We start from the raw sequence: 24369 nt of genomic DNA, 5'->3' as shown, positions 1-24369 counted from the left end.
GAACTACAACGAGAGGTCCGTATTTTCTACCCGGAACCGAAGGCATCCGGTAGCTTTGGTGCTCCGTCAAAACAAGTCCTTCCTTCCTGTGCCAGTCCATGCTTTGAACAGCTGATGTGGTGCTTTTCCCTGTCAGACAGCGGTGAAACATTTTGTCCTCATTCTCCGAGAATATAGTCCGACATGACTAAAGAGCAAGTCGAGGGGTAAGAACGGCGTGGAAGTTGTGCGTGTCATATCTGACGTCTCCCAGCAACGCTTTCACAACGCTTTAAGCGTGTGCTAGCAGTAGTACGGATAGCATTAAGCTAGCATTACCTGGATATCCAGCAGATTGCATCATCTTGACAGTTTAAGTAAAGACATCGTGAAGTTTTTCTCATGTGAACAATACGTTTAAATACCAGCAATACAACACTAAACCAGTGACTAGTGTATCTACGGGAGGGATTTGTGGTCTTGAAACGCACAATTACATTATTATATTACAATCGCTCAATTTGTGATGCCTTTATTAATACGCCATTAGCACAGATAGATTTAACTGACACGTGTCTTGGATGTCTGGTGAATTCGCCATGTAATAACTTTTTAATTAATACAACACTTAGCTACATTGGAGAGTTATGTATTACTAAAATGTTATGGTACAGACGACATTAAAACAAAAGCTGTTTTCTGCAGGATAATGCAATTACAACAATGTCACAGATAGTAGTTTCAACAATTACCCGTGAATTGAACCAAACCCTGTGATTGCATTGGCTTGCATTTTGAAGTGTAGAGCTTTGATTTGTAAATTTGGACGTACAAGGACACATAACAGGTTTATTTTATGCAACTGCCATTTATTGTTTTTAATGAATACATCTGTTGGACATGTGTGTGTATCTGTTATTCACTAAAGGCAGTTTACTGAGTTGTGTTAGTTGCCAAATAGGATTCACTGTTTATTTTTAAAGAATGGACGACCACGCAGTTTGTTCGTTGATTGATTTGATAGCAGATTGTAGTTATTTGTTCACAGCTGCTCCACAAACTCATCTCACTTGCCTGAGGGAAAAAAAGCTTGTTGATGCAGTTCAACAAATCCAACTGGTTGAACATATAATTACCAGCCTGAGCTAATCTTTAAGTATGTCTTTATAGGTTCTGCATCTATTGGACAAACATCCTAAAACATGCATATGATTAGCCGAAAGCTACCTTGTGTTATATCGGTGTTATGAACCTGAACTGCAGTTAGATTAAAGGAATATTTGTTTATCAATTACTACCATGTGAGAAGAAACCTCGTTTTTCTTTCATGCCTTCCATTGAATGAATAATCAATCGAGAAAAATCCTTGATGAATTGATGTAAATGAAACATCATCAGTTTTGATACAATTATGCTGTTGCACATCTCTAAAGAATCGCCACTGTAACCTGGTGGAGTGGTCTGTGTGCCCCAGTGACCCTGGTTGCTGTGTTGGAGGCTAGAGCTCCCGGCGGGGTCCCAGGGACTTCCACAGGTGTGCTACTCATCCATGCGAGCACTGTTTATGTGGAAGGGTTTTAAATAGTAAAGTTTGAAGTGAAAAACATTTTCGTTAACCATACAAAGTTTTCTTCACCAATTCAAGGTAACACAGGGTGAGTAACTGATATACCAACTATTACCTTTAATCTAACAAGGTAGCATTAGGATACATGTATGTATGTTTCAGGTAGTTTTGTACAATAAACACAGCACTTGCGCTGTTTCCAGACTAAAGCAGGGGGAAATATCATAAAAACAAATTCATGACCAAATTTATTTTAAGGTGTTTGAGAAATATGGTGCTGCAGTGCTGTGCCACCATTTCTGTATTATTCAAAAACTTCTCATGTGAAATCATGAGCAATGTCTGCAGGTTGTTGGAAGAGTGTTAGTATTACATTACGCAGTAAGGGATGTATAAATACTGGTCTGAAGTCTTCTCTTTGAAGACGACGACATTATCTGATGTTGCTTTTGGTTCTTGTTTTGGCTTTATTGCTATATATAGTTTGCAATTCGTCCTTGTTATTTCCTCTGACTAAACAGGAGCAGCTCCCATTTAGCTCCAAGGCTTCCTTCAGGTCTAGACACCTGGTCAGTGGGGGGAAAACAAGCAGGACTCACTCATCCACCTGCAATCTTACCACACATTTGTAAAACAGTGAATGCAAGCCTGATTTGTAGAAGTGCAAAGTTCAGGCTGTTTATAATACTCAGTCTTTGATTGCCTCGTTTATTGCAGCTTTTTTATTGCCTTTTATTCTTTGACCAAAAATTGTGCCAGATATCGCTTCCTCAATAAGACACAGATACTGCCCCAATGTTGCACTGATGCAGGCCGGTTTAAATGAGCATCGGAAATCCAATTAGCTCGAGTGCATACAAACAACAATGAAAGGTGAACTTTTGCTCGTCTCGCATATTTACATGACTCTTCAACCGCAAGTGAAGTTGCTATTCATCATAAACATGTCGATGCGTACAATGGCGGCCTTGTACGAGCAACTACCGGCGTTGTATCTTCTTCGGATCTAGGCTTTCAGCTCGTTAAATCCGCGGTGCCGTGTCGCCCTGGTAACACATCTTCACCACGTCACATGTTTTCCGACTCGCCGGCTTGCTCTGTTGACAAAGAATGGGGTATCGACTCATCTCGCCTCTGATGCCGCTCTGTGACTTCCGTTGCCGTCTCAGAGGTCAGAGAACATTCTGTCAACCCTGTCCGTCTCGGTTAGCGTTTACATTGACGACGTGGTGGAAAAAAGGCGTGATACTCCCGCAACGAAAGGGCAGTGTAAAAGGGGCTGACATTGTGTTGTGCTATGTCGTGTGGCAGGGGCATGACAATATAAAGACACCTTTACTTTCAGATAAGACTAAATGTTATCATAATTGGATAAATCTGTATTCTTATGGATTTAAAGTGCTATTGCGACTATTGTCTTCTAGTGTTTATCTAGCTTATCTTACTTTCTGACATCTCTGCTTTTAGCTGCTTTCCATCTCTCCATTCACATCGGCTATAGCTGTTTGGTTTGAAATAACAATAGGAGTAAAGGTACTGCAAATACTTGGAAGCTGGATGTGGCGATGGCTCAGAATGAATTTTCCCAGGCGGTCAACAACTTCCTCATGGGATGCAGGAGAAATAGAAGGTGGAAGTTGACTTAAATGTTTATGTTATGCACCTCTTCCTGTTTCAGGGCGGCGACTGAGGAGGAGCAGCAGGCTCAGTCAAAGAAAGGCCTGAAGAAACAGCAGAAGGAAGCAGAGAAAGCTGCAAAGAAGGCTGAGAAACAGGCCAAGCTGGTCAGTGTTGTGATTTTGTTTTTGTTGTTTCACATCCGTCGCCGCCTCCTACAGCTGGTAAGGCTGTGACGTGCGGTTCTGCAGGGCATTGTGGGTCCAGGAGGGTCGGTTAGCCACAGGGGGGGCAAGAGTGTCCATTGTTTAAGTATTCCTGTCATTTTTCTGTTTGTTTATATCCACCCAAACAAAGTGTTATTTTTTTCTACCAGAGTGCACGACATTAGCACATTTAGCATTTTATGAGTAGCTTTAAGACTCCCACACACTTTCGAACATTTTTTACACACTTTATGAACAGTTTTTCTGGCATCAGAACTTTATCTGGAAACTGTTGTGAATCAATTGCTGGTGTCTTGGGTTAACAGTACACATTTTTTTTGTATCCCACAAACATATCTGAAGTGACAGCAATCAATGCATGCATCGAAATTTCATGGCCACAGATGTCACAATAATACATAATGCATGTGTATACTACAGATGAACATGTAATATCCAGGAATTCACATTACACGTCCGCTGATTATCCCTGTTTGGCCACATTTGACCTAGCACATATACTGGGTTTAAACCTAGTCTTGTTTTACTCCAGGCATTAACGTTACTTATGTTGGTGCAATGTTTCCAAACCTACAAACTTCCCAAAAAATAGGGCAGAAAATGTATTCGTAGAATAATAACAGATTGAGTCTTTGGTGACATTAGCTAACCGTGATGTCGTAAAACACATCTGGTTTCACATTTTTTTGCCAGGCAGTCTGTTGTAGCAAAAGCATATGAATGGGTGAATCTCTCTCCATTGTTAGAAAATGTGTCATCTATCTTGACACTGGCTCATCCAAGAATAATTAGACACCCTGTGCATCAGTGTGTCATGATTCAACGGGAATTTATAGGTTGAAGCAATAAATTATCCTTTCTTCAAGCTGGATTCATCCAGTCAGCATGTTTCATGCAAGGAGCAGGTGTTCCCACTGTTTAATACCCTGGCTATTGCTGCCTATATCGGCGTGGTAAGCATCGCCTCAGAGAAGACCTGAAAGATGAGCTGAATGTTCATTGATCGAGTGTTAGCTTTGTCATCTGCCGTTGTGCACTTTTTGTGCTGACACTTGTCACTTTAGTTGCTCCGGTGTGGGTCGGTTGCTTCACGGCTATAGAAGGTCTATATCCAGTTCATCATAACCTGCAATATCATCCATCATGTGACTGGATTATCATATCAAGGATGGGCGATTCCAATTCACTCCACCGCCACCAGTCATTTCCATACACCAATATCAATTTGCATAGGAAATGGAATTGTAACTTTGCCAAGACACAATCTCGTCGCACTCTGGGAGTCATTTGCCTAGAAGTCAGTACAGAGATAAAGAATCTGTCCACTTACGCTCTTTCTATTACAAAGCAATATCTCCTCCTGCCATTACTCATTGTCTATGATGTGTTAGGGCAATGTATGGAAGAGCCGTGCCTTCCAGGGATCTGAGGTTTGGCTCCAGGACTGAGCTATGATTTATTAATTTTATTCAAACCCCTGATCACACAAGATGAAAACACAATTCACACGACTGCTGTAGCAAAGCGTTTTTCAGCTGCTCCATTTGAAGTCAAATGTTTTTGAAAATTTGTAATGTTTGAATTGAATATATAGTCCTCTTGTTGTTATTTCCTTGGTATTTGCATTGCCCTTTAAATCACTGTCGCTTGTTTGTGTCCCAGGCTGCCGAGCAGCAAACTACAGAGGAAGATGTAAGTATCCCCTACAAACCGCAGCACTCATCCTCCAAGACCAATTCACCGCCTTTCTGTCTGTCTTTGATTCTACCTCTGCTTTCACAGCTTTTTGCAACAGTTTGTATGCAAATGCTTGCACACTGAACTCAGTGTCTCTGTTGTCTGTTTGACAATTTTCCCCTCAGATCGTGATAAGCACCATTATCTGTTCTGTTCTGTCTGTTATCTCAGATGTGGTAGACAGACTGACGCTTATGAAATCAAAGTGGTAGAGTTGCCTTTGAGAACAATAGAGAGTTGACGCGCATACGCTAAAAGTGCTGTGATGTTTTATTTAGCTGTTTGATGAAATGGCTGATGTGGACTGCTGAGATGTCATGCTTTCATTCCTTCAGGACTTTGCCAAGGACAGATATGGTGTGTCGCCGTTGGTCCAGTCCCAACAAAAACTGGGTTAGTATTAAAGGTATTTCAGTCACTCATCAGTAAACCTAACCGCCAACCAAACACCCTCTCATTGCTGAAAAAATAATCCGATCGTGTAGATTAATTGAAGATTTGCAATGGAACAAATTACAAATTACATTTTCCCCTGCTGCTGTTTCAAATTCATGACATTTGACTGATCACTCTTTCTAGATATTTTTTAGTATTTAGTTTTCTCTCTTTTTTCAAACATGTCGCCACAATGTCAGCATAGAGAATGAAAGGTATGCATTTATTCATCCATTATCACAAATTCAGAGAATATGACTATACAGTATAGACAGTAAACACAAAGACACCTGTTTGAGTATTATTTCCAGGTACCAGTTCTTGTTTTTATCTGTGTGTGATTCTCAATTTCCTGTCACTCATGTGACACTTCCTAGAAGTGGAAGACTCTTCAAAACTCACAGCTTTACACGCTGCTCTGTCTTTTTTATTTGTATGTGTTTTGCTCTGTCTGACCTGACCGACGGCGCATTAGGGTATAGTAGTTAAAGTTTATTTTTTTATTGATTTAATATATTTAAAAACAATGATTGGTGAAATTGTAAGCCAGGTTGGCAAAGTCAATTCAAGATCACTCCGTCCTTTTTGAGTTAAAGGCACAAGGACACAGCAAGACATTAATATACAAGTCGCACATATCAAAGCCAAATGCACGGTGAACATGGGTAATTTGGTGCAATGGGTTAAATGGCCTTTTTCAAATTAAGATCCACTCTCGAGGTGAGGAAATTAGCATGATAAAAAAAAAAAAAAAATTGAGAACATGTCGTAACTCTCAAATGTGTTTTGGTACAAGGTGTGACGTCCTGACCTAGAGCTTCTCCTATTACCATAGCCTAACTGTCAAGTTACAGATAACACAATTACAGCTGATAAACATCATGAAAAAATGCTTCTGCTCTCTTCTCTCAACACGATCGCAGCAGTGATAATTGCAGTAACTAATAGTGTGCGATCGCTCCCGGATGAAAGCGGCAGCAGACGGACCTGTCGAGGTCGTCCATCTGTCTGGATGCTCTTTCAGCTCCAGTGGCAGCAAACAAACTCGGGCCTCCCTCACCTGCATGCCAATCCCAGCTATTGGGACATGGAGGGGGGGAGGCTGAGGGCTTTCATGTGGGTTGATGCAGAGTTCTCAGCCAAAAGGGCGGCTCCATTTTCTCTGGTGTAGCCTCAGTGTCTGCTTCTTCTGCTCACTGATAATAAGGAGAAAGCATGCCTCTGAGTGGCACAGGTGAAACCAGAGCCAATTTGTCATATAGCCCACAGAGAATGGGTGCGTTAGACAGCTTTTCAGCAGCCCTCCTAGTATGTCTTATTTATTAGGCACGTCTGTAATTTGAGCATTTTATGGTGTGTATGTCTGCACATGCATGCTTATTCACATTTCTTTCTGCCTTTGGGAGTGTGTAGGGGTGAGTAGGAGGATTCTTTACACAGAGGTGGGGAAACAGAAATGTCCTTTGAAGTTATAAATTCTTTATGTGTGTGTGTGTGTGTGTGTGTGTGTGTGTGTGTGTGTGTGTGTGTGTGTGTGTGTGTGTGTGTGTGTGTGTGTGTGTGTGTGTGTGTGTGTGTGTGTGTGTGTGTGTGCGTGCATGTGAGCAGACAGAGTGTTGGTACGGGTCCAAGACCTTATTCCCGAGAAAGCTGACCAGCTGATCTGGCTGCGTGCCCGAGTCCACACCAGCAGAGCCAAAGGTGAGATCACTCCCCGTCTTTGTTCACCTTTTTTTCACCTTAGAGCCACTTTCTTTGTGCAAAAGACACAAACAGCCAAGATTAGATGACCCCTGTGTTAATCCTTGGTGTGCTGTAGTGAATTGTCAAAAACTTCTGCCCTTGGGCAAACTCTCCACGTCAGTCCCTTCTTTTCAAGACCCACTCGCAATACGAGTTGCCGTTTGACTTGCTTTAAGATTTCCCACGACCGAGATGACTGATATCGTTCTGTTCAGGCTGATCGCCGATGAAGCTCAGAAACCACAAAAGAAACGGGCAGCTGTTACTGAGAAAATACATCCCAAACTGTAACCCCGTACAAACTTTTGATGAGACTTTCCCCCAATATAGTTTCCTTTGTGCAGTTGTGCAGACACTTGCACAGCAGTTTTTCTCCCCTATTCCTTCCATGTTAAGCAGAGTTCGACAACCTGAGGGCATTTTTGATATCATCGTCAGATTAGCATGTCACTGCCAACTGGAAGCTCAGATAACCTGTAATTGTCAGGTTCCAGCTACTGGCAGCCATGAAGTTGCTCTATTTGAATACAATGAACCTACTCAGCCTTTTCAGGTTATTACACCTCCGTATCAACAGACCTTTAACTCCGGTAATAAACCTGTGATTACATAAAAAAACCTAAGGACTCAATGATTATCTTTTAGCCATTTCCTTTCACGATAACTTCCGGAGTCAAGAGTCACTTCCCCTCCGCTCACGTCTTCATTCTCTCCGCTCGCTGTAAGGATGTCCGTGTGAGCGGAATAACATCCTGATTTGGTCTGGGATGAGGTGCATCTGTTGGTGGGATTTTGGCATTGCTATTATCCCCACCACCCACCCCCTTCTCACAAGCACCAGACATCAAAGTATCTGGGTGGTCTGACTGTCTACTGCCCTCAGTTTCTGTTGGCTAACTTGTTTACAGTCTTCCTAGGTGTGTGTTTGTTAGGAAGGTAGCAATCAGCCTTTCCTCACACAGTGCTCTTCAAAGAGAAGACTCCATTCACAAATGTTTCACACTTTACCTGCAGATGACAAGGAAGGTCCTCCCAGCTGGGGGATCCCTTCCTCCTCTGGAGTCACATGTAGACTTTTGACTGAACGAAGGCACATTGCTTTAGAGAGAGTACCCAAGCTTTTTATTGGGACAAGCTTGCATTTAAGAGCCCGGCACCATCTATTGTTGTTGTTTTGTTTTCAGGGAAGCAATGCTTCTTGGTCCTGCGTCAACAGCAGTTCAATGTGCAGGCACTGGTCGCCGTGGGAGATCGTGCCAGCAAGCAGATGGTCAAGTTTGCCGCAAAGTGAGTACCAAGGCTGCACTTCCTGTCCGAGAGGGTGCAAACAATGGTGGGAAAACCCTGGTCCCTAATCGTCCGCCGATCCATTTTCACACATTCCGAGTGAGGTGGAGGTTCGGGGGGAATCAATCATTTTTCACTTGAAAACAAAAGCTGCTGTTAACAGGGCGGGATACAGCAGTGTTTTAATGGAGCGGTTCCTGTAGAGATGGCTGATACAGCAGCTTGGATCAGAGGAGGAAGAATTACTTCAGCGCCAAGCATCATTATTCATGTTAGCAGCCAAATTGTAGTCCATTACTGGTAGTCTATGAATGAACGCAACTTTCAGTGGGTATGCACTTGCCCCTGCAGGGCTTTATGGGCACGGCTGGTAAAATGCTGCTTTAGGCTGACATTTGATGGAAAAACTCTAAAATTGGACTTGACATGAATTATATTATTCTTGTATTTAAAGTACAAAAACATAGTGCATTCATCACATTTTTGGAATCATTGTTTTCCATCCCTGCCAGTGATGAAGTATATTTGTAAATGGGGAAGAACCTAATTATCATGCATTACTTAAATGGCACCCCCTCAAATGTTGCTAAATGGCAGAGGGCAACACCCACAACTGTAATGGGCCAGACCAAAATGACAGTTAAGACGTTGGATAATAAAGAACTTAAGCAATCCAGAGATTGCCTCGCCTGCGGTTTCATCCTCCCAGAGAATCTTGCAAAAAGCGGAAAGGAATCAGTTTGATTAAAACTATGAACAGCACGTCACTGACAAAGCAGACTCCAACATGATTGGGATGTGTTAAGCTCCCATGTTGTTCCAATACAATTCCCAGCAAAGTTTTATTAGATGGCATCTGCAACAAAATAGATAATCCATGTGATACTTACATTCAGCACAGCCAGATTAATTTAAAAACATGAAAGATTTCATGAAATATATAACTGATGGAGTTTATGTGCACACCTGCCTGACTCGTATGTAAACAGGGCAGCTGCTAGATGCTTAATGAATACTTAAATGTGCATCAGTTACCATTGTGCACACATTACTTATTCTTTTGTTTTGTATATGAGACCCGAGGAGCAGTATGTTGAGGTTTACTGGAAACTAAACCCCAACATTTTTCTAATGAGGGCGAGGTCACTGCTGCTCAGACCCGGGTCTTGACCTTGCTGTCTGAACACACTGACCCCATTTTGTTAGAAGTGTCAGAGTGCCTTGACCACGCTGTAGTTCCTCTCAGTCGGTCAGCTGACCTGCTCCCAGCTGTCTTTGAAATTCATCATGAGTTTCTTTTACCCTGCAATGCCGACAGCATTGCACACAGGCAAAGAAAGGACCAGAGATTTCAAACTGCATGTTGTTTATATCGCAGGATATTGTGTTTAGGACATCATATGTGCCTATTTTTGTATTAAAAATGTTTTATTATTTGTGATTCTATTATTATTTATACATTATTTATTTATTATTTTAATGCGTAGCTGTTTCTCAATCCGGTTGTGCAATGTTGTGGTTGGGCAGTTACATTATTGTGCAATGCATTGCCACCTTACAACAGAGCAATGAAAATGATTGCACGGTTGCCAAGACAATGTAGTCTTTAAAAAATAGCAAAGTCATGCTGCAGCCTAACCATGTTACCATGAAGAGTTGCTGCTAGCATCTAAATGTTATGTGCTTTTTGTATTTAATTCTTTAAGAACAGGTGGCACTATCAGTTGCTGTGGCTTTCTAGCCCCTTGTCTAGTTTCACACACTTTGGTGTGATGATTGACAAGCTGAGTAAGACGCTGGATTACATGTAAATCCTCTCATAATAATGGCCAGGGCAGTAATGACATTGCAGGGGGAAGTCTCATATTGTTTCTCAGATTGTATATCTAAGTCGTCCTCCCCTCACTCACACAATTTAATTAAGTGATCCTCAGGCTCTGCAACCTTTACTCCACTCAAGTACCTCCGGAGTGCCCAGTGTTAAGCAGAGTGTGGAGGTGAATGAAATGTCATTGCCACTGCTCACTTTGATTGGAAATAATATTTAAAAGTTTCTTTTCAGAGCAGGTCTATCCCTTTACACCGAGCGTAACGGGACAGCAAACAGTAGCGGGTGTTTGCAGCCTTGGTGTCATCTTTAATCTTCGTCTGTCTTTTTGTTTGGCACAGCGGTTAATCAGTCTCGGGTCTTGCAGGATAATGAGGGTTTGAGTGAGATCTCAGGTCCTGATGGTAATGTTTGGCACCGGTCCTTGTTTGTGGGCTTTAAGGTATCAAAGCAACAGGGTTGGTGGGAAAACCTCCACTGTGTAGGGTCTCGAATAGGAAAGTCAGTCAGTCCGCTGAGCTCCGCTTGCCTGTTGTGTTATTTGGTGATCCATTATCAGCTGAAGAAATGGCCACATGTGTCTTTCATGGCCAGGGTGTTGTGTTCCTGGGACATTGATTCAGTATGAAAGCAGCCGCTCCCTTTTTCCCGTATTTTTCATCTCCATGTGATATTGTCAACTCTCAGTCTTGAGTTAATCAGTCTGTTTCCCACAGTGGGCGCTGAATGTGTTGTCGTCAGCCTCTGGGCCATGAGACAGAGGTTATTAATGTGGGGATTTATTAATCTAACTGATCTCCTACTAGAGGGAGAGGACTATGGCGGCAGCTGTCGTGGGGCTGAAGGGACCGCAGTACCCCAGAGTTCAGTCCCTCATTACTGTTTTTTAATGAGGAGGAGTGAAAGATTACAGTGGGTCTCCCATCTGGCCTTGCGGTGCATTGCAGTCCGTGTTGTTCCTCTTATCTTCGATGATGCTCTGGGTTTCAGTGAGAAACCTGTGTAGGAAGATGCTGCATTGTTTCAAAAAAACCTATAGTGACAAAATTGGAAATGGGTTTCATCACATGCTGTAGTTTATTGTATGATGGGGAATTCTTACCCCTTGGTGTGAATGTCTTTTTGTAGTTAAGCTAGGTACTTTCCAGGATCTGTAAAATGATTAGGGCTGCAAATCTTTTGCAACCAATGCAATAAATAAGGGACTTTTTGATTATGCACATTATTATAATGTATTTTGGCTGCTATCTGCCTTGAGCTGGTCCTGGTTTAATAGTGCATACCTTATTTTGATAGACAGTTGGGGCTAATAGGGCTTTTTATACCTCTCAAAGTGTGCAGTGTGATACCACCGGATGCAGATATTTTCTAAAAACCAAACATTAAAAGCGGCTGCTTTTGAAACTAATAATAATATTGTGTCAGGTAGGCTCCCAGAATCTATTTTGAAGTGAGTTAAATTGTGTTTTCATGGTGTATTTTTGGGCTATTCCATAACAGACTGCAAAGTCAGAGTGAGATAACACGTGTGGAAACAGTGACACATCTTCTGTTTCTGTTTGTTTGAGCCTAACATAAGTAGACACACGTTTTGAGCAGAGGAAGGAGATGGTGAGCTTTTTTGGTCATGAAAGCTGCAAAGTTGCAGTACCCCTTTCCCACCATTAGCTAACGTTATCGTGGCAGTTTTTAGCATCCGTCGTGATTTGGGGAAAGCATCTCGTTGTTATCAACCCAAAGCAAATTCACTCAACCATATGCTTCACTACCGCCTGCACATCACACCAAGACGAATGAAAACTCTTGCATGCATCAGTCACAGCTTAATGGACACACTGTTCTCAGGCAGTTAGCCCCCGACACAGATGAATTTGTTTTCTAAGTGCTGTGCGTTGTTTACACTCCACCCTCCCAATTGTTTCCACCAGCATCACCAAGGAAAGCATAGTGGACGTGGAGGCGTCGGTGAAGAAAGTGGAGCAGAAGATCGAGAGCTGTTCACAGCAGGACGTGGAGCTGCACATTGAGAGGGTGGGCACACCGTTTACTGCAATCACCCGTTCTTACAGAGCATAAACACATCAACACAGTTCATGATTATTAGTTACTTTAAGACTTTATGTTGTAAACGGCAGGCAATACTAGTTGCACTTCAGTGTGGAATAGGGGACAAAGGGAAATACACATGAATGTGATATAATATGCGCAGTATTGCAGGGCTCGGGGGATCGCCTAAGATTCTACAGTTGTTTTTAATGTTTGCATCCACTTCCTGTGGCTGATCATTAACGGCGTGGGAACCCACAAGTTCGAACTCAGTCACACACAGTTGAGGCTTTAACGGGGCGAGGCCGCCAGTGTCTTTCACTTTGACTTGTTATGTCTGCACGTGAACTCCAGGTGCTTTCCACTGTCAGAACATCTAATGGAAACATTGCTGGGTTATCACCCTCTGAATTTAAATGCTCTCGGTTTATTTCTCCTCTCAGATTTTTGTCATCAGCCAGGCAGAGCCTCGTCTCCCCCTGCAGTTGGAGGATGCAGTCAGGCCTGATGGAGAGGGGGAAGAGGTGAGGATGAACGTAGGGGTGCATGAAAGGCTACACCTAAAATTCTAACTATTCACCCTCTAATGTTGTTTTCACCACTGTGCCTACTAATGTGAAGTATTGGCTGACACCCAAGGCTGACCTTATTCATTCTTTCAATGAAGCAATGCATAGCAGTTCACACTGATTGCATGACATTAGGTTGTTGATTAAGGAGCCACTATGTCTTGGTTTGGCTGAAAAAGAGAAAATCCAACCCAAAGATTTAGGAGGCATTGAGGAGAATAGCAAGTCTGATACTTTCTAGAGGTGAAACTTTTCACTATAAGTGAAAAGAATCATCACGTAATGGCATTAAAGCAGCGCTGTCTCAGCCAGACAAAAAGAAGCCCGCAGTCGACTCTTTTCCAGACGTTATTTTAGAAAATGATTTTCAGTGTGAGAAACTGGAACTGACTGTCCGAGAGTCCACTGTCGAAGGATCATGCCTGGAAGCCATGGAGAGGCTGGTCTCACTATACAACTGCAACAATAAACCATTATGCCTGAATGTATCTGTATACTTTATATTAGAAGCGAAGTTGCAGCACATCCGTGTGTGAAGTAACTCCTTCACAGACAGATGACAGCAGTAAGGAGAATAGAGGCTTGTGTTTTTGGCCGACTCTAGGATTGGGTAATTACACCTGGTTAAATTAAACAAGATAAATAGCACTATGGCTGGTACTGATTAACATCACATTCAGTGAGTAACATCATCTAGACTGACTCCCCCCTCCCCATGCAAAGTGGGATTTCATCACTCAGTGTTTATAAGAGCTGGCAGCCAGGGTTTAGGGTGCCGTCTGAATTCCGATTTGTGCATCGATGCTGAATAATTTGAGAGAATCGTGATGCATTTAGGAAGTCATTATATTTCCCACCTGCAGCTCAGGTAGCAATTAATGGTCATTAAACTTTGAGGCTGTGTTTTGGAGTGTGAATCACTGGCTTAACAGCCCGTCACTGCGATACAAGTTTGATTGGTTGGCCGTTCAAATTCATCTTCACTAAGGTTACTGTTGCTAGGCCTGTCACACTGGCAATATTGCATTTTCAACAATATCAGTGAGAGATATTCCAAAGGAGATAATAGCAGTTTTCTGGTGTTCTAGTCCTGAAATACTGAAGGAAAGGACTATAGTGTTCATTTGAGAGCTACATTCACAATATAATTTGTCAGCAGAGTATTGTGAAAGAAGAGGCCATTAAAATCAAGAGGAAAGCCCACGTCTCCTAATGTCAGCGTCAGGCACCCCCACGCCTTGGCACCTCACATGAAGCACAAACATTTTTTTGCTATATTTCAGACTTGTCGTCGGATGGTTGACATGCTTGTTTGTGAAATGCAGCATCTGGAAAGTCAACTTCGAGTATATTTATCTTGAAAACAAAAAGAGCTGCATTTTGGGGATAATGGATTTTTCTCAAAATGTTCCTTTCTTCAAGTTTGTCACAGTGATTAACAATAATGCTTCAGCAACAGCTGTTTGTTGCAAACCTTTCTATTAACAGATGTAAATAATATGTTATGGATGCAGTGAAATCAAGCGTGGATCCATCTTATGCAATATCAAATGTTACATTATCATATTGCTTATATGTATCATGAGCAAATCAATATATGGGTCTCACCACACCAGAGACGGCTGATCGGTCCGTGTTTATCCTGTAAGCCAATCTGTGCAGCTGCAGCAGCATCCCAGGTGCTTTCTGAGGGGATTTAGCATGTCAGTCACACACTCGGAGCAGCACCTGCCTTCCCGAGAGACACGGGCCTCAACAGCCTTGCCTATCCAACTGTACGCCTGTCTAACCCTTTGTCCCCCTGCGTGGGGCTGTTTGCAGCAGGATGTGGCTACACAGGCTATTAGCTCAAACCCCAGCGGATCCTGAGGAAGCCTGACATCCATGACCCTGGAAGCAGTGGTTCCTCCTGTGATGAAACATTCATTCTTTCATTTGTTTTTGTTTTTTTATCATTTTCGTTTATATTTTATCACCCCCTTGTCCCACATTGCAGATGTCTTTTGTTGAAGTTGACCCCATAATAGTTGCTGTAACTTGGTTTAAGCTATGTGAGCTGGGCATGTTTCATAAACTAAAAATAGTATACGGGTTATTGTTATTGCAGGCTTATAATCTGCCAATAGTTGATATAAGAACATGTATTTATTTTATACAGAGAATGACGTGTTTTGTATGTTTCCTTGTATTGTCTTCCTTGTGAGATCTGAAAAGCCTACACAAAGCATTACACATCACATATTTCATAGTCTGCAAATTGTCTGGTTATAAGACATCTTTTTTTTTTCTGTCCTCAGGAAGGCAGAGCCACCGTCAACCAGGACACCAAGCTGGACAACAGGGTGATTGATCTCAGGGTAAGTTGCTACATTATCTGTCTTAACGTATAGAATCTTGCAAGTGACATTTTCACATTTGAGGTTTTGAGAGCTTGTCTGGTGAGATGGGGGAAAAAACTGTTAGTTTAGGTCACACCTGTTTAAGATGGTCTTTTCAGGCCTACTTTACTTTATTTCCATCAAAATACTTTGTTTTACTATTTATTTATTTTTAATTTACAAATCTGATAATAAAGTTAAGTCTAATTCTGTCTAGTGATATAGGAAATGTAAAAAGTCAAAAACAATTAGAATAGAAATGTAAAGCATTTTTACAGTAAACTGAAAGCAGGCGACCTAAACGTTACTAGAAATCTCTAGAAATCCAAAGTTAACCACTCGTGTCTGTGTCTAAGTGGTATGGTTTGCAGTGTGGTAGATGCTCAACCTATACCAGCAGCAGTATAGCCCTGTTTTGATCTGTGCCTCCCACGTGTACAGTGCAGCAGACAGGAAGGCAGTAAGACCACAGCACACAGCCGTGTAGCTCACCAGCCTCGTAACAACACCTGTTTCTGTACCACGGAGGACTTTGAGCTCACAGACTCGAGTCTGTCATCAATTTTGTACTTTAGAGCCCAGTGAAGCTGTAAAGTGGTTCCCACACTGGCAGACTGACAGACGCTCCAAAAGGGAACCATTAACTCCCCCCCAATAATAATTGAGTTCCTACAACTCCCCTTGTAACTTAACCATCCTTAAACATAAGGCACTTCACACTCAAACATATTAGGAAATATGTCCTGAAGTACGTTAGCATATGACGGCTAGACATACTGGCAGACGCATCATTTGTTGCATCATCTGTGATCCCGACTCTCCTGGGCATCAGAAAAGAGTGTTTGGACCCCACACAGGGGTGTAACCCCCCCCAGCCAATAAGCAGTGTGGACAGTCCGCTCTCATTCCCGGGTCAAACACCGCTGTTTTCTCACATACCGAGGCTCATAGACCTCCGAGGTCTGACACAGGCACAGAGAGAGCAGACAGGCCACAGCAGGATGAAGCGTGCTTCAGCAACTTTAGTTCCGAATCCGGCAGCTAGGATAGAGAATCCAATCGTTCAACTGCCGTTTTGAAGAAATATCAACTGGCTGTATTACTAGAAAGAAGAATATAGATGGGCATGATTGAAACCTGCCTCCCCGCCACAGGCAGGTTTCGGGCCAGCACTGCTGGTGCCGCTCAGAGGCATCTCAGGTCCGGGTCTATTTAATGAGACGCCACACTGTGAGGGCACGCTCAGACAAAGTGCCAGTTTGAGTGTAGACAAACCGTTACATACCCCACCCCACCCACCCTGACACCATCTCACCACAGACGTGCTGTAAACAGGACGTGCTTTCTAATTTCTGAATATGGCGCACTGACTGGTTTTGAGTCGGGTTTAACAAAGACCACAGCCCGACATGTAATACATGAGACAAATGAGTCACATGAGTTGAGGTTCAGGTGGGTAATTTGGTTCACTGCTTTTTAAAGGTTTGGGTTTAAAGTGTTTTGAAAAACGGAAAGTTTTATGTTTTCTTCGCTTCTTCTTTTTGTATAGTATTCAGATTGGGGCTGAAGGAAAAGTTACAGCCAGACAGCCCTGAAGCACTGTCTGCAGATTAATGAGCTTGCCAGTACTTGGACATTATCACCTTTCCATTCTGCAAGCTGTTAGTTAGACAGGGCCTATTCAGCACTGGACAGCCATTAGTATTGGGGAAAAAGGTAGAAACAAAAACTTTTAATTAATGCCATCCTTGTGCATCTTTTATTGAAAGGACCAGGATCTGTCTTCACAAAGTCATGTAATAACTGGAGTAGAAAGCATCTATTTCAGATGAATCAGTCAATTATTGTGAGCGTTCTCTCTTTTTGACATGGTCTGTCGCCCAACTGTTGCATTTTGTGGGGATTTGGGGCTTAAGTTTCTACAGTAATCTCTCGGTTTAGTTTGAGCTGTTTTTCTCCCCGCCTAGGTTTCAGCATTTACATTTCTAATGATAGGTTTAAAGTACCTGGGGCTCCCGCTGGCTTTGAATGCATGTCTTACCCTTGCCAGTAGGTAAATGACTCAACCTTCATCTTAAGAGGCGTTGCATGAGCAGAAATTGGCAGTCTTGTTTTCGCATATCCATTATGATTGTATAATATAGCCAATCAATCGCGCCAAGTGTGGTAATGTCTGTGTGTGGCTTCATGGTTTTGTGTGTGTGTTTGCCCTCTGAAGACGACCACCAGCCAGGCCATCTTTCGCCTGCAGTCGGGAGTGTGCCAACTCTTCAGAGACACCCTCACCCAGAAGGGCTTCGTGGAGATCCAGACCCCTAAAATCATATCAGGTACACGTGGATCCTGCCCCATGGGAAAACTAAGGCTAATGTGCATTAAATATTTTTTTTTTTTATCAGATGTTTTAATAGAGGAATGCTTGTTTCCATATGATCGCCCACAGGTGTCCTGTGAGTCATCGTGTGACAGTTGATTTGACTTCCTGTGCACAATGTCCATTTTTTTTTTCTTTTTTTTTTTTAGTTCAGTTTATGCTCACAAAACCATTTCAGTGAGTCATGGAGAATTTCTGAACCCAATCATGCGCAATGTTCCAGTAAACAACAGACGGTGATGTGTGACAAAGAGTTTTAGTGTTTTAGAGCCATCCGGGTTTTAATCCAGCCATGGAATTTTGTTGCATCGACCAACTCTCACATTAGCTCCTCGACTCTCACATTTCCACACAATGCCTTTCCTAATTTGACAGGGGAGGCCTTCCTTAAGCTTGCTCCCAAAAGACCATATCCCACTTCATTGCAAAAAAAGGGGAGACTGGGGGGAAAAAAACGACTTAAGATTCAAACAGAAATCTTCCTTCAGAAGAGACGGTTATTTCGAGCTTTTCCTGGCACAGTGTCTCTCTCTTCCTGGTATCTTTTTTCTCAACATCGGGTGTGAGAGAATACTTGGTATTCTACATGTATACATTTTACTTTGTGAAAAACCTTTGCACTCGTTATCTGAAATGTATTCATTGTTTAAATCCTGGAGAAAAGCCTAAGTTCTGTGTGTATAATTTACAATGAAAACTCTATGAAAGTGAATAGGGACAGAATTTGAAAGATTATTAAAGTATTATTTGTATGTCTTACAACAAACAACAACATATTACACAATCGTGTACAATAATCTCCAGTCCTCGACCTCCCGCGTGACTCGTTGGTTTGAAATGAGCTATTGTGAAACCTGTGATACTTCTTTAAACGTCCTCCTTTCTTCAAGAGCCAATGAAAATGGCTTAGCCTGCCCCTACTCGATTCAAAACTGGCGCTTTTTTATTTTGGCGGCTTCTGTAAATCAACAGTCTGTGCTTTTTGCAAAAACCACATCTTCCTGCCTGCCCACACCCATAGTACACACAGTGAACAGATTATACCTCCCCGCCCTACTATTGACAACATGAGAATATCATATCATGCCTTCTGACGTCAAATAGGGAACCGCAGATGCGTTATGTAAGTCTGCCTGATGTAAACTGAATTTGTTTGTTTTGGCAACTGTATCGTTTTTTTTTTTTTAAACAAATGTCAACATCCAAGAATCTGTTGTCAAAAGAATGTTGGCCCGAAGCGGTCATGGGAATATTGTTATTTTCAATTAGAGTCCCAACCGAAAAGTCTAGTGAACAGGCCACGGTATGTCATCATTAGCTGTGGGACAGTAAAAACCCCATTTCATATCTAATAGTTGTCTTTGTCCTTTTTTGCAGCTGCCAGTGAAGGTGGTGCAAACGTCTTCACCGTGTCTTACTTTAAAACCAGCGCCTACCTGGCCCAGTCCCCCCAGCTCTACAAGCAGATGTGCATCTGTGCTGACTTTGACAAGGTCTTCTGTGTGGGTCCAGGTAAGAGCGCCTCCCCACTGTCCACTCGCACATTTTCATTCACTTACGGCAAACAGCGTAACGAGCAGCAAGAGTGTTGTGAAAACTGTAGACCCTATTAAGTCAAATGACAGTTTGAGAATGGCTGCAAATGCATTTTGGACTGTTAAACTTGAACAGACCTCCCTCTGTTGCTGTCCCTGTGGTCAGAGCTGCTGTAGAGCTTAGTGTGTTAGCGACACATCGGGATTGTAAAAGTCTTTATGGTGCTGTACTGAGTTTAAGAGCCCCTCGGCTCTTTAGATAAGCAAACACTGCCACCACCTGAGTGAATACAGTCTGTAACGAAACAACCTACATAAATACAACACATGCTATACACAGCCTTCCTTTTTAATTTGCTACTTGCATGTGATTTTACGCTGAAACTCATGTCTCCACCGAGACGAATAAAACATTTAAGAGCAGGGCGCTCACTCATTCAGTATTCTACAGACTGGACTGAGGTCTTTCTTTCCTTCTCAGAAGCTCCACCAGAGAAATCAAAGGGCTTAAGGTCATCACTGCTTCTAAAAGCAACAATGCACTCTCCACTGTTGCCTTAGTTACAGTCGCACCAATTCAGCAAGTAAGGAGAATTGGAATCGGAAGTCGTGTGCAGTTAAATGTTCACAGCTGTGATGCCACTGTGAAAACAGCTGAAGAGGTCCGTCGTGGAACAAACGGGTGTAAACACAAGGCTGGCGTTAGGCACGACTGAGCAGATGCCATGTTTGTTATGCGTGGAGTCGTTTTATTCTTTTCACAAAATGTATTCCAGAGTCAGACGCATAAAACTTTGTAGTTTCTAGTCTAAAAAACTGTGTGCATACAAATGCCGAAATATGTATAATCAGATTTAGAAAGCATGGCAGAGTTTTATAAAACAGCCATTGCGTGCATGTGCACATACCTGATTTCCACACCGCTCGGCCGTATGTGGGATGTAGACGCTCGCTTAGTAAGGCCCTCCAACATTGGCGGAGCAATTCTCCTTCTGCACGATATATTGGCGCTTTTCACAGCAGCCAGTTTGGCATGTCAATGCAGGGTTAACACACGTGTCATTAATAACATTTATTATGGCCCGTTCCATTTTATTGGGCCGAGGCCCTGGTTTTGTGCATGTTGGCTCAATAGAAAGACTGACACTAAATACAACGGGACCATAATTAACTTGATCAATTACACGTTTCCCTTACTCTGCAATTACATGTCAAAATGACTGCTTTAAAAGCATTGCTATTTTGACGTGTGCATGCACACAGTTCTTGTGCTAGACACAAGGAAAACATGCACAGTTCTAGTTTTCCATGACTAATTCAGTGTTTCCCATTAATTGCCTGCAATCTATGTTGACACACCAGCATAATGAACCGTATGTATTTTTACACACCAACGGGCGAGCGTCTGCCAGGGGGATCCAACACAGTGTGGGAGGATCTTCTCCCAGGTGCTGGCTCCGTGTTTCACTTTAAGCTGGTCGGGTTTTAAAGGTCTTGAGTAAAGGTGGCCCCAGCCGTGAGCTCTACGGCACCTCTTGCCCGGACCTCGGCCCTTTGTGGGACCGTGGACTTAAGACTAGCTGCTCCCATTCCCAACGGACGGGCGTCTGTCATATCGCAGAAAAATAATGGTGCAAAAATGGTGACAAAACAGTATTTCAATGAATCAGAAACTTGCATACTAAGACATTTTCCTAATCGTATGATGCCACCTGGACAAAGTGATGCTGAATAGCTCTCTCTGGAAGATGTGCAACCTATCACTTGCTGATATTAAATCGGCACCATTTCAGTTTTCAGGGCAGAGGACTCCAACACGCACCGTCACCTGACTGAGTTTGTGGGTCTGGATATTGAGATGGCCTTCAACTATCATTACCACGAAGTGATTGACTCCATCACTGACACCATGGTGCAGATCTTCAAGGGCCTGAGAGACAAGTAAGATTATGTAGTAAAGCTCAAACTAAGCGGTTGACATTTCTGTTGATTTACTCTAAAATTCTGTGAGCCGAGGGGAGGCGATGACTGCACTTGAAATTGATGCAAATTACAGGCCACAGCTGCTGAAATGTTGTTTTCCTACTAAACACAAGAGGTGGATTTTGAGTGTGTAAATTCAAAAAGTATTGTGTTTCATAACAAGACTATTTTCGCTGTTGAGTCCAGATTCAGTGCCGTCAGCCATTGATGTCAGCTAAATCTGTTGATGTGGCTTTATTGCCTCCTAGTGGTGTGAAAGAGTGCAGCATGTGTAGAGAAATGTTCAAGCAGATCATAAAAAAAATAAGTGGGTAAAGCTCTTCTGGCATGCCCATAGTGTTTTTTTTTTTGGACAACATTGACTGAATATGATATGATGGTTGATAGGCTTATTTTAGTGCCAGTTTATCCTTAGGATTCTGTAACCATACATGTATTGATGGATGTGTGTCTTGCATTACTAGAAGATACAAATGTATGGAGATTTGGCTGGTGTGCTAGAACTTTTGTTGAAGCAAAGAAGTTCTAATGTGTGTGCATGTGCTCCTGCCTGCATCAGCTACCAGACAGAGATCCAGACGGTAAACAAGCAGTTCCCCAGTGAGCCTTTCAAGTTCCTGGAGCCCACTCTGAGGCTGGAGTACACCGAGGCCTTAGCCATGCTGCACGAGGCTGGCGTGGAAATGGGTGACGAGGACGACCTGAGGTCAGAATTCATCACACGCCCCGTCTCTCACTTATTTTTGTCAGATGATTTCATTTGCTGAAAGCAGAAATACACTTAGACACGAGTTTAAAGAGAGGAAATGAAACATCAGACCAGTAAGTCAGCAGTATTTAAGCATTCAAGTCATTCTTGTGATCAGTGCTATTTTATTGAACTATTTTTTACAGCACAGTTGAGAATTGCATTGAAACATTTGTTTTTGTCATGGTGTAAAACCACTAGAAGACAATAAAATAATTATATAATAATCCCTTTCAGAAATGTAACAGGCAGAGTAAGACAAAGTTATCTGTTTTTAAAGTGAATGTCTTTTGCTTTCTCTACAGTACTCCCAATGAAAAGCTGCTTGGACGCCTTGTCAAGGAAAAGGTATGCTCAAATTGTCTTTTCATTTATTTACTTCATCATTTTGTGTATTCATATTGGTGGTTGGACACTGCCTGTAGAAAATTATGTCAACAGGTTAGGAAAACTATGATGTGGAATTAAGTATTAAAAAGCCATCATTTGATGGATTGTAGCATTTCAATTAGCACCTATCGGCTGTGAGAAAAGCTGCCAAAAAAAAGCAAGGTGATCTAATTATCGCGTCCTAACACCTGAGCACTGCAGGAAGTTTCCATTAAAATTATGTAGGTGGGGTTTAAAAACATAATATAGAAAGGCAATGGATTTACAATTTCACATAATTCCATCAGTGCACGTGGCAAAAGGACTGATTTTACAGAACTTTCCTAAGTGAAATGTCAGCTATAGTGCAGGACTTGGAAGCACCTGCCATCAACAGGATGGTTTAGTTCAAGTAAGTCATCATGCAATGTTACACAATGGAAACAAAAGGGGAGAAGTAATTGTCTTGATTCATCCACAGGTATCTGCCGTATCCAGAAAGTGTCTTTTATAAACAACTATTGACTGTTTTCTTTCCCTTCAGTATGATACTGACTTCTATGTGCTGGATAAGTATCCGCTGGCTGTTAGACCCTTCTACACGATGCCCGATCCCAACAACCCTGTAAGCCTCTCACTTAATCATGGACACATACATACAGTGCGCACACAGTTAATGGCTACAAGAAATAGAGACACATGCTATTTTTATTTTAATGTTTTGGCTGTCTCTCTTTTCTCCTCCTTGTTTTTTGTCCAGAAATACTCCAATTCATATGACATGTTCATGAGGGGAGAGGAGATCCTCTCTGGAGCTCAGCGAGTCCATGATGCTCAGATGCTGACCGACAGGGCCACCCATCACCAGATTGGTAAGAGTTTAGAGGTGGCTCTGATAAAGCGGCATAAAGTGATTTATGTCTCCCTCTGTCGGTGGCCGGTTGGAATTACAACACTAGGATATTTGCTGGATTGATGGTTTATTACAAGCTCTTAAGCCGCTTCTTTGTTTCTTTGATTCTACAGATCTGGAGAAGATCAAGGCATACATCGACTCCTTCCGGTATGGAGCTCCCCCACATGGCGGTGGAGGCATTGGTAAGGAATATCTGCTTTTATGGGTACCACACAAAAACATATATACTTTTATCTGTTTTAATGAACATGGATCACTTGTATCATCAGAATATACTGTATGTGAATATGGCATTGATGATTTGTTGACTGAACTGTCATGCCTTCCAGGCCTGGAGAGAGTCTGCATGCTGTACCTGGGTCTCCACAACGTGCGTCAAACCTCCATGTTCCCACGTGACCCTAAGCGCCTGACGCCTTGAACCTTCAACAACCTTAGACAAAGCAAATGCTGGTGATGGGAAACAATACTAATCCACAATGCAGAAAGGGGGAGAGTATAGGAGCTAGTGCCACTCTGTGACTCAAACATGCCACTATGATTAACCATTAAGATGAAAGAATGACGCATTTGCAACAGTAGGGTGTACTTTATTAATTGGTGTAGTTGTCCAACAGCAGCAAATAACATATATAATATGGAGTTGGCCAGTGATATAGGGGAAGTTCCTGTAAAGGTCCACACACTTAATCCATTTTTTAATCCAGTCAGTGTTTCCAGTCTCGGTTCTTTTCTATGGGGATGTTAAAAACCTACATTAATACAGATCTATGTCCCTCCTACTGCCAGCATAAGGACTCATGATTGTGGTCTCCAGCACTATGCCTATAACTACAGGTGTTTTGTATGTCATGAGAGGATGAAACAAATAATAAAAACTTCTAAAAACAATCAATGTCTTGGTTCTCGTTTTTTCTGTGCTGCTTCTGAACCCGTCACTTGTTAAGTTTTATAAACATAATAATTTACAGATAAATGCATCGTTTAATCATACACATGTATGTCATTCTAAGTATAGACTCAAGATAGTC

At 42.3% G+C, this 24369-nt stretch overlaps 1 protein-coding gene across 1 annotated transcript; it reads left to right on the top strand.

The window, feature by feature from the left end:
* Positions 1 to 62: 62 nt before the first annotated feature.
* dars1 (aspartyl-tRNA synthetase 1) lies at positions 63 to 24229 on the top strand. Its single transcript, XM_084023683.1, has 18 exons — positions 63 to 206; positions 3225 to 3330; positions 5053 to 5082; positions 5463 to 5520; positions 7171 to 7263; positions 8490 to 8592; positions 12349 to 12451; positions 12910 to 12990; positions 15333 to 15392; positions 17632 to 17743; positions 19165 to 19299; positions 21116 to 21263; positions 21865 to 22011; positions 22359 to 22401; positions 22967 to 23047; positions 23183 to 23294; positions 23449 to 23520; positions 23668 to 24229. The coding sequence occupies exons 1-18, from the start codon at positions 184 to 186 to the stop codon at positions 23757 to 23759; spliced, it is 1599 nt and encodes a 532-aa protein (XP_083879809.1). The 5' UTR covers positions 63 to 183; the 3' UTR covers positions 23760 to 24229.
* Positions 24230 to 24369: the final 140 nt, after the last annotated feature.

The sequence above is a fragment of the Eutrigla gurnardus genome, assembly GCF_963514095.1.
Source record: "Eutrigla gurnardus genome assembly, chromosome: 12".
Classification (NCBI taxonomy): Eukaryota; Metazoa; Chordata; class Actinopteri; order Perciformes; family Triglidae; genus Eutrigla; species Eutrigla gurnardus.
Note: the sequence above shows the minus strand (reverse complement) of the source record. Positions and strands in the feature narration are given on the sequence as shown.